We start from the raw sequence: 10,384 nt of genomic DNA, 5'->3' as shown, positions 1-10,384 counted from the left end.
TCTTCTTCCTGAACTCTCCGCCCCCACCCCACTCTGGCCTACCACCCTCACCTTGTCCTCCTTCCACCTATCACATTTCCAACACCCCTCCCGCAAGTCCCTCCTCCCTACCTTTTATCTTAGCCTGCTGGACACACTTTCCTCATTCCTGAAGAAGGGCTTATGCCTGAAACGTCGATTCTCCGGTTTCCTTGGATGCTGCCTGACCTGCTGCGCTGTTCCAGCAACACATTTTCAGCTCTGATCTCCAGCATCTGCAGTCCTCACTTTCTCCTCCTTACTGTTTTTATATCCAAATTCACTATGTGTCATTTGTAATTTTTTCATTTGTTTTACAGAAATTAATTCCGAAAGTAGAATTTCTAGATCTCAGTTACAATGAAATAACAGTAATGGAAAATCTACAGGTAAGAGGATGTAGAACCTACAATCTTCCCACAAGATTGATTATTTCATAGTCTTGGTGGGGGAAGGAAGAAAAACAATATATTTGGGATTTATCTTGTGGTCAGTCTCTACCGTTTATTAAAAAAGCAAGTTGCTTTGACAAAAATGACAGTTCGAAAAAAACAGTGATAATCACTATTCATGCTATTCATTACCTAAGTATAATCTTCCAAAGTGACGTGTAGAATAAAATGGATGTACCTGAATGCTCGCTTTCAGTGACTTATGAATAAGGGACTCTAGGGCACCTTTGGAACACAACAATTGCCAATCACTCACCATAAAAGAGGTAGACTGCAACTAAATTTCTTCTACCAAAGTGGGTAATTTAACTATTCTCCACATTATATTCAATCTGCTATGCTCTTATCCTTTCACTCAGTCTGTCTGAATCCCTTGAAACCTCTTAGCATTCTCCTCAGTACTTGTTACCACCAATTTGATATCATTTAGAAATTTGGAAGAATTTTTATTGACCTCCATATCTAGATATTTACTAATCAACCTGATCAGAGATGGTCTTACAAACCTCTGGCACAGTTGGGACTTGAACCCAGGCCTCCCGGCTCAGAGGTAGGAGTGTAAGGCATATGGTCTCCACACCTAAATAATGGTGAACAGCTAGGGCCCAAGCATTAGTCCATGCAGTACCCCACTAGTCAAGCCAAGTTGGTAATGTATTTATTGTTGGTTGATGGATGTTTTTCAGACTTCCGTCATCCAGGAGTGTATGTTGAGATTATTGATCTTAAGTATACAAATGCACTGGACTTGGCTATAGTGGGTACAATATAAATGTTTAGACACCACTAAAATAAGTGTCAAAAACAGAAAATGCTGGAAAATCTCAGTAGATTTGCCAGCATTAGTGGGGAGAAATCAGAGTTAATGTTCCAGGTCCAGTGACTCTTGTTCCAAACCCTCCTTTGAGTCACTGCACCCAAAATGTTAAATCTGATTTCTCTTCCCAGCTGCTGCCAGACTTGCTGAGTTTTTCCAGCAGTTTTTGTTGTGTCTGATTTCCAGCATCCGTGGTTCTTTTGGTATTTTTACAAACGTTATAAGGGATATGGGTACGACAACTGAATTAGATTTTTGACAGTTTAACTTCCAAGGAAAGTGAGTGATATTTAAAAGTACATGTACCAGCAGGAAACATTTGAGATAACCAGTTAAACTGCAAATATTTGCCTGCCATCTTCGTATTGTTATTGAGAACTGTTGGGTATTTGATATTGTATCTTACTCAAACCAAGTATAATGGCACTAAGTCATTTTTTTTCTGTACCGTGTATTAATACAATCCTCTTGCATGCTTAATTTGTCTTTTCTTTGTTTTCCGTTGTTTACAGCATCTCTATAATCTCATTCATTTGGATTTGTCATTCAACAAGATCACACTATTGCAAGGTGTTCACACAAAACTTGGAAACATCAAAACTTTAAATTTGTCTGGAAACCAATTGGAAAGCCTGTTGGGTCTTAACAAACTGTACTCACTAGTTAACTTAGATCTCAGCAATAATAAAGTATTGCAGGTAATTTGCATGTTTGGTCATTATGTAAATTTAAAACATTGGATTCTTTTGCTAAATGTTCTTAAAAATGTGATTTGATTTCCAGTGGAATATTGTTCAGTCTGAGCACCATACCAGCAAAGATACAGAAGAGATTTGCTCTTCTGGAATAGTACCTGGATTGTTCTTGCACCAGCAGCTTTTATTGTGCTTTTGGCAAGAAAATATGTCAAAGCAAACTCCAGCATTATAAAACAAAATATGTGACGCTGCCAAATAAGGAAATATTGAGATAAAGGAATAAAAAGAGTTGTATGAAGTCATCACAGGGCTTAGACAACTAAGGCATGCACCACCAGTGGTGGAGTTATCAGTGCTCAAAAGGCCAGCATTCGATGGATGAAAATGTCTTGGAGGATTTAGAGTAGATTAATGATATAGGGAGGTGAACCCTTTTAAGGAATTTGAAATCAAGGGTGAGATTTTCAAAATCAAGATTCCTGTATGACTGGGAACCAGTGTATGTCAATGAGCATGGAGTTGATAGCTGGATGGAATGTGTTAAGTAGTGTTTGAATGACATTTTCTACATAAAATAGAATGTGGAAGGTCAGCCAGTAGTGGTATTGGAGCACTCTAGAACTAAGAAGGAATAAATGAGGGTTTTTGCAGCTAATAGAGTAAGTTCTTCGATAACATAATAGTTGTGTTCTTGTGCGACCCCATGTTATAGAAAATTTGTCCTTTAGAAACAGCACTTACTTTGTTGGCACTGTAATTGTGTTACAATCCGCACGTGTTTTAAAAGTTTGCACTGTAGAAACAGCGTCACCAATTCATGTTACAGCGAATTTGTGTTGATGAAACTTGCATTATAACAGAACAACCTGTAAACTGACAAAATGAAGAGGTCAGCTGATGTTCCAGTGGTGGAAAAATGTGGTTGTAATGATGACATAAGTATGTGATCGGAACTGCCCCTGTGACAGCCTTGATGGGATGACGGGAGGAAGATTATAGCCAGATGGGAAGGCTTGATTAAGAGGAGACTGGTTTCTGCTGATGCTTTGATGTTAATGCAATCATCCAGAGTAAGTTAATCTTATTCACAAATGAAATGACATTTTGGAGGAGAAGTATAGAGGCATAGTGATGGGGGAGGTAGTGGTCTAGCAACCATGTCATTGGATTAGCAATCCAGAACCCAATCTTGTTCTGGGGAGCAAAGTTACTTCCAATTGAAGGTATTCTCCATGTTGTGAAGCACTGCCACTGTGCTACATGTGATAGATTTAGAACAGAACCAACTCGCACTATGAAGCGCTTTGAGCCCCCAGCAGCAGAATTGATTTTAACCACCATCTATGACCTCAACCTGGCATGTGCCATATCTCTGATAATAAACTGAGGGATCAATGAAAAGTGCGAAGACATGCCCGAGCATTGCCAGCCATACCCAGAATGGAGGTATCAACCTTCTGAAGCTATGCAAGTAGTTCTGCAGCATACTTAACAGTGGATGCAATAGGCAGGAGACAAAGCTAAGTAATCTCAGAACAAGTGGGCAGCACGATAGCCCAGTGGTTAACACTGCTGCCTCACAGCGCCAGGGACCCGGGTTCAATTCCCGCCTCGGGCAACTGTCTGTGTGGAGTTTGCACATTCTCCTCGTGTCTGCATGGGTTTCCTCCGGTTGCTCCGGTTTCCTCCCACAGTGTGAAGATGTGCGGGTTAGGTGAATTGGCCATGTTAAATTGTCCATAGTGATAGGTGCATTAGTCAGGGGTGAATGTAGGGGAATGGGTTTGGGTGGGTTACTCTTCGGAGGGTTGGTGTGGACTTGTTGGGTCGAAGGACCTGTTTCCACACTATAGGGAATCTAATCTAAGTGGATCAGATCTAAACTTTGTAGTCTTGGCACATCCAGTCATAAATGAGTGGAATGTAGAAAGGTTGAGTCTTGTACGTGAAGAACTGTACAAATATCCTGGGTGTAGATATACACACAACATTGAAGGTGGCAGGACAGGTGGAGAGAGCAATAAGTAAAGCATGCAGCATCTTCAGTTTTATTTATAGGAGGCGTGGAGCACAAGAATAAGAAGGTGATATGATTTTGATGAACTATGACACATTTGAGATCGCACATGGAATATTGTGTGCAGTTCTTGGTGCCACCTTTTATAGGTGAGATGTGAATGCATTGGAGAGTGTGCAGAAGTGATTTACAAAAATGGTTCCATAAGAGAAACTTCAGTAGTGAGGATAGATTGAAGAAGTTGGGTTTGTACTCTCTTTTGGAGAAGAAGGCGAAGGAGATCCAATGGAGGTTTTCAAAATCATGAGTGGCTGAATGGTGCAAATAGGCAGAAACTGTTTCTGCTTCAAAGAGGAACAAGGTTAAAAGTACTTCTTCAAGAAGTAAGGGTGAAACAAGAAAAAAATATATTTTTACAGTGAATAGTTAGTTATATGGAAAAGTGTAAAGGCAGGTTCAAATGAGTCATTCTAGAGGGCAATGATTTGTTTGAAATGAAAATAATTTTAAAGGGTATGAGAAAAAGCAGAACATTGGGACTAGGTAATGATAATCGTTTGAGCAGTCTGTGCAGGCACAATGGACTGAATGACCACCTCCTGTACTTTAAGTACTGTGCCTTCAAGAGCAGGTCAGAGGCTAGGAATTCCGTGACAAGTAGCTCACCACCTAATTCCTCAACCCTTGTCTGTCATCTACAAGGCAGGAGTTAAGAATGTGATTGAATGCTGTCTGTCTGGATGAGTGCAGTTCTAATAGCATTAAAACCTTGACACGAACCAAGACACGAACCACGGCACGGTGGCCCAGTGGTTAGCACTGCTGCCTCACAGCGCCTGTAGACCCGGGTTCAATTCCCGACTCAGGCGACTGACTGTGTGGAGTTTGCACATTCTCCCCGTGTCTGCGTGGGTTTCCTCCAGGTGCTCCGGTTTCCTCCCACAGTCCAAAGATGTGCGGGTCAGGTGAATTGGCCATGCTAAATTGCCCGTAGTGTTAGGTTAAAGGGGTAAAGGTAGGGGTATGGGTGGGTTGCGCTTCGGCGGGTCGGTGTGGACTTGTTGGGCCGAAGGGCCTGTTTCCACACTGTAAGTAATCTAATCTAATCTAAACAGCCTACTTGCAACCCATCCACCAACCTAAGGATTTATTTCTTGACGTCTGTACATTTCTTACAATGATATATTTAGGTTATGTTTGTTTATATCACATAGATACCTTGTACTTTATATTCTGTGAGATACTTCATGGGGCTAGGTGTTTGTAAGTACTATGCTTAACTACCATAAGCTTGGTATACTCAGAAAAGTATGCATTTCTATCGAAATTGCTAAATATCCTGATGTAAATAAACTTTTTTAGATAGAAGAAATCAGAAACATTGGGAATTTGCCATGCCTTGAGAAGGTCTGTCTGGAAAACAACCCCTTGAGCATTATTCCTGATTATAGAACAAAGGTGCTTGCACAGTTTGGAGATCGAGCCTCAGAGGTAAGGTTTGAGTACTTTGTTTTGAGTGGAATGTAGAAAGTTTGAGTCTTGTAAAAATATAACCCTTTGTTATTGTTGGGCTATACTATTAAAATGACAGTAAGACATTGAATAATTGCAATTTTGACATTTCACTACTACTCTAAATCAAAGATACATTAGTGACTACAGATAATGACATCAGAAAATGTTTTTAGACATCTAATGTAACTGTGTTTTGGAATTAAATTTACCATAAATCATCATTGTGTTTTGCATATGCTGGAGTTTAATGTAGAGCTGATCAATTTTCAGAGACTCTGAAGCTAAGAGCTATAGAATGAAATAACAACTAATATAATCTATGATCAAAAATTGTGCTAATGACGTTTGAAGTCCTAGAAGCTAATTTGTTTGAGATGTTCTGCATTAAACAAAGTATTTCTTTGTTTATGAAACAGTAAAGCTGGCTCAGGATTTTTTGTATTCCTGTCTTTAATCTTTCTTCAGAAGGTACATTTGTTTTCTTGAATTGAAAATTCAGTTGAAATTTGTTGAAATTGAGTAATTTGTCAAAACGTGTGGTACTGCAAAATGCTCTGTGAAGTTCTCCTAAAAGCTTATTTGCTTTTGTGCATCTTCTAGGTTTGTTTGGATAATACTGTTACAACGGAAAAGGAACTCGATACAGTTGAGGTGCTAAAGGCAATTCAGAAGGCAAAAGAAGCAAAAGATCGAATGAATAATACAGATAAAAAGGTAGGTATGCTGTAATAAAACTTGCTTCTATGTTCACTTTGTATTTTTTTGATGGTGTTTTGAATGGTTGCTACTGAGATACCATCCACTGTGAAGGTTAGGATCCCTGTTACAGAAGAATTCTGAATTGCAACACGATTTGACTTTCCTTCCTTGATGCGCCCCGTCATTGGTGAATAATCAGCATGGAATATTTTAGGTGGATTTGTTATTAAGCTTTGAGATATAAAGGAAGCAATCTACTTGTTATTGGGTCTACAGCATTAGATTTGCATATTTACAATCTAAGCTGTGATTCTGTCAGTAATGATTTTGTCTGAAATATCTTTGGTGGATGGGGGATATATCTTTGTTCAGAGTTCACTAACTATTCCTAATGTGTGTTATTCCTAAAGTTAGTACTCAGACTCTGCTACAATAAACTTGGTATTGTGTTATCTTAAATCAGTGCCATTTCTTTGTTAGATCAGTGAGGAATCGAGACTCGCTGCTCCAGGGTCCAATCCCAGCTGCTTTTCTAATGCTGCTTGTCCTTCCTCTCCTCTGCTACACCATGCTGCCAGCTCCAGCCAAGGTAATCATGTATGTATCGGGCTGCTGGTGTGGGCCATTTCTCGTTCTAGTGCTTGCTTTCTGCGTTGATGTGTGTGCATAAGGGGGATAGACACTTCCACTTCTAACTTTTTACACAAAATGCTTCAGGTATTCTTCCAGGCTCCTTTTCAAAAGCCAATGTAGACAACTCTGGCTAGTTTAGTTTGGAAAACTTGGTCAGCATGGACCAATTGGACTGAAAGGTCTGTTTCCATGCTGTACAAGTTATTGCTAAACACGAACGTCACATTGTTTATTTCACACTTCTGCTTAAATACATTGTCTGCTTCATTTCCTCCTTTTGTGAAAACAGCAGAATATTCAGTCAGAATGTCTTTTCCCTCTACATACTGATTACCTTCTGTGGTCTCTAATTGTCCGTGCTCTTTTCCCTTAGTTATACTTTTACTGTTTATGTATTTATAAAACATTGTTGGGCTTTCCTTGATTTTACTTGCCATAATACTTTTTAATGCCCTCTCTTTGGTTTCTGGACTTGCTCTTTGGCTTTCACCCTTAGGCCTTCTATACGCCTGTATTATTTCAGCAATATTGAACTTTTTGGCATCTGATTTAGTTTTGCATTTTTTGTCTAATTTTACTTGCATATGCTCTGTAATGCCCAGAGGTTCTAATATTAGGAATCCTATGTGTTTTCTTTATTATGACTAGATGAGCAGCGTCACAGCCTCCTTTTTGACCCCTTTCAATCAGAACAATTTTTGTTTCTTCCTTAGCACGTAGTCATCACACTTCAAAAAAAGAGTTAACCTGATCAAAAATTAAAGCGAAGGCAATTCACAAACTTTCTTGAATGAAAGTGGAAGTTAATTACTCTGCAAACATAATAAATGTGGTAACAAATGTGCAGAAAACAGCGGTTACAAAGAAAGGGGGAAATGTTATCCGATGCAGACAGGAAGTAAAAGGTAGTTGCAGTTTACAGATTTTTGAATGTTTGTAAGTTGCGAGACTGCAATTGAATCCAACTGCTATCTTGCTTCTGCATAATGATGCAACTCCAGGTGAACCAGAGTTCTCCCTTAATTGATGTTCCAAGTTGTTTTTCAATGACTGGTGGCTGAGCTTGAGGCTGTTTTATTTCTCGTTCTACTGTTTGTTTTCTGCATTGATGTGCATGCATAAAAGGGATAGACCACTTCCACTTAACTTTTACACAAAATACTTGAGGTATTCTTTCAGTCTCCTTTTAAAAGCCAAGTGAGTTAATTGATACTTGAAATTTTGAGTTTGATTTGTGGTGGGCATAATTTACATATTTTATCTAGAAGCAGGCAACTTATTTACTTCTCATTCAGCCCTTGAAAGCTTAATAACAGAGAGGCAAGTACCTTGCACCTGTTAATATCTAATGTCTAAAATGGACTGCATAGTTTTATTTAAGAAGATTTCCTATCTTTCGTGCAGTTGAACTCGTAGTTCATTTTAAAACTTACATGGCAAGCATGTAAATAAGTCATCCCTTGCAACTTTGCTCTAAATCTGCAAATGGAGGAAGCTAAGTTTCAATGCAGTAGATACTGAGAATGCTGGAGAAACTCAGCTGTCTGGCAGTTTCTGTGGAGAGCCAAAAAGAATTAACATTTTGAGTCCGCTATGACTCTTCAGTTCTGAAGACGGGTCATACCACACTTGAATCATTAATTCTGTTTTTGTCTCCATGGTTACTGCTGGGTTTCGTAAGAACTGTGTTTCAGATTTCCAGCATTATCATCATTTTGCCTGATTTTCCATGTTCCTGCTTGTCTTTTAAAATTAAAGGTACTTTGGATCATAATTGTTTGGCTTGGCAGGAATTTGGGAATATTTGAACAGCTGCATGTAATATCATCCTACTAATGTAAGATGTTAAATCAGCTTTTGAGCAAGAAGTTAAGATTTCAGCTGAAGTTTATCAGAATGATTTTCCCACATATCACATTATTTGAAGAAATTGAATGTCATTAGGTCAGTCCAATGGTTAATATATTTGAATAGCTTCTTTCATGAGATCAGCATGGAGTAGCTGAGAGGAGGGGCTTCATTAGATTAATTAGTGCTTTGATTTGTCAGTCATTAGACAATATACCAGCTCTCCATTTCCAAGGTCAGGCTTTAACTTTGTGTCGAACTACAACAAGCGAATGGAAAGCCTAGAAAATTGAAGGCAGATAAATACAGTGGTAGTGAACTATTTGCTTAAATGTTGACTTGTTCAAGATTTCTAGTCAAAAATGAATATGGAAACATCTTAGTTCAGAATGAGGCCATTTGTCTATCTGTACTTCTGACAGCTATCCAGTTGATTTAGGGTCCACTGTTCCTTCTCAGTGTCCTGCAATGCTTTTCTTTTTTCAAAGTTCTGTCCAATTTCCTTTTTCAAGTTACATTGTAAATACATTTCTGTTATTCTTTCAGGAAATATTCTCCACTGCTGATTTAAGCAGAATGTCACCTCCTCTCTGGTTCTCTTTTCAGTTATCTTGTATCTGTATCCTGTGGTTACTGACCATTCTGCCACTGATATTGTCTCCATCTGTAATCAATTCTCTCTCCCTCTGTCAATTTAAACAGCTGTGTTAGGTCACCTCCTTTCTTTCTGGAAGTGTAGACAATGTGCAGCACAGAAGGAAGCCATTCAGCCATCATATTCTCTCTATCCTTAGGAGTGACCCAGACTACCTACTTGCTTGCCATTTTCATAAACTGTGCTGCTCTTCTCCCAACATTTCTGTCCTGGGTCTGCTGCAGTATTGAGCAATAATGCTATATTTTCTCCAAAAGCACTTCGGTCTTGAAGTCCCAATATTAAATTGAATAACATGAAAAACTGGTCACATCTGTAATCCATTTTTGTTCCATTCTCCCTCCCCAGTCTCCTGGTCCACCCTTGTTGTATCAGTCCCTTGCACTTGCACTTTCTCCCTCTCTTGCTGTCTGCCCGTCATGCTTGTGCATGTGTATTCTCTTGCTGTCTGCTTGGATCGAGCACTGCTGTTTTGGTCTCTGCCTGTCTTGCACGTGTGTGTATGCTCTTGCGTCTCTGCCTGTTTGGTGTGTGCTCTGCTCTCTGCCTGTCTCGTATGATCTCCCAATTTTTGCCTAACACGCACACTTTTCTGCTCTGTGCTTGCCACATGTACGTGCGCTTGCTTTGTGCCTGCATGTCACATGAGTGCTTGCTTTTTCACTTTCTACCCCCTTCTCCCTAGAAGGCATAGGTTTAAGATGAAAGGAGAAATATTAAAAGACATCTGAGCAACAACTTTTTCATGCAAAGCATAGTGTGTATATATGGAATGAGCTGCCAGAGGAACTGGTAGAGGCAGGTACATTTACAACATTTTAAAAGACATTTTGACAGGTACATGGATAGGAAAGGTTTAGAGGGATATAGGCCTAAATACAGGCAAATGGACACGTTTAGTTTAGGAAGCCTATTTCTGTGCTCTATACCTCTGAATCTGTGACTCTCCTGCCCTGCCCCTCACCATCACGCGCTTCCCGCCCCTCCCATCGTTCCCCTCCCCCGCCCCTCCCATCGTTCCCCTCCCCCGCC

The 10,384-nt window shown here is 39.6% G+C and overlaps 1 protein-coding gene across 5 annotated transcripts in view; it reads left to right on the top strand.

Moving 5' to 3' along the window:
* Nucleotides 1–10,384, top strand: part of nisch (nischarin) — a 70,575-nt gene that overhangs the window by 31,383 nt on the left and 28,808 nt on the right. For 3 of the 5 annotated variants that reach the window (XM_043707875.1, XM_043707876.1, XM_043707877.1), the window contains exons 9-13: nucleotides 339–407; nucleotides 1,800–1,985; nucleotides 5,365–5,493; nucleotides 6,118–6,231; nucleotides 6,697–6,805. In XM_043707875.1, coding sequence (XP_043563810.1) covers nucleotides 339–407; nucleotides 1,800–1,985; nucleotides 5,365–5,493; nucleotides 6,118–6,231; nucleotides 6,697–6,805 — 607 coding nt within the window. Of the gene's footprint in view, nucleotides 1–338; nucleotides 408–1,799; nucleotides 1,986–5,364; nucleotides 5,494–6,117; nucleotides 6,232–6,696; nucleotides 6,814–10,384 lie in introns of all 5 variants that reach the window. The other 2 variants (XM_043707878.1, XM_043707879.1) reach the window with 2 other exon arrangements.

The sequence above is a fragment of the Chiloscyllium plagiosum genome, chromosome 18 (assembly GCF_004010195.1).
Source record: "Chiloscyllium plagiosum isolate BGI_BamShark_2017 chromosome 18, ASM401019v2, whole genome shotgun sequence".
NCBI lineage: Eukaryota > Metazoa > Chordata > Chondrichthyes > Orectolobiformes > Hemiscylliidae > Chiloscyllium > Chiloscyllium plagiosum.
Note: the sequence above shows the minus strand (reverse complement) of the source record. Positions and strands in the feature narration are given on the sequence as shown.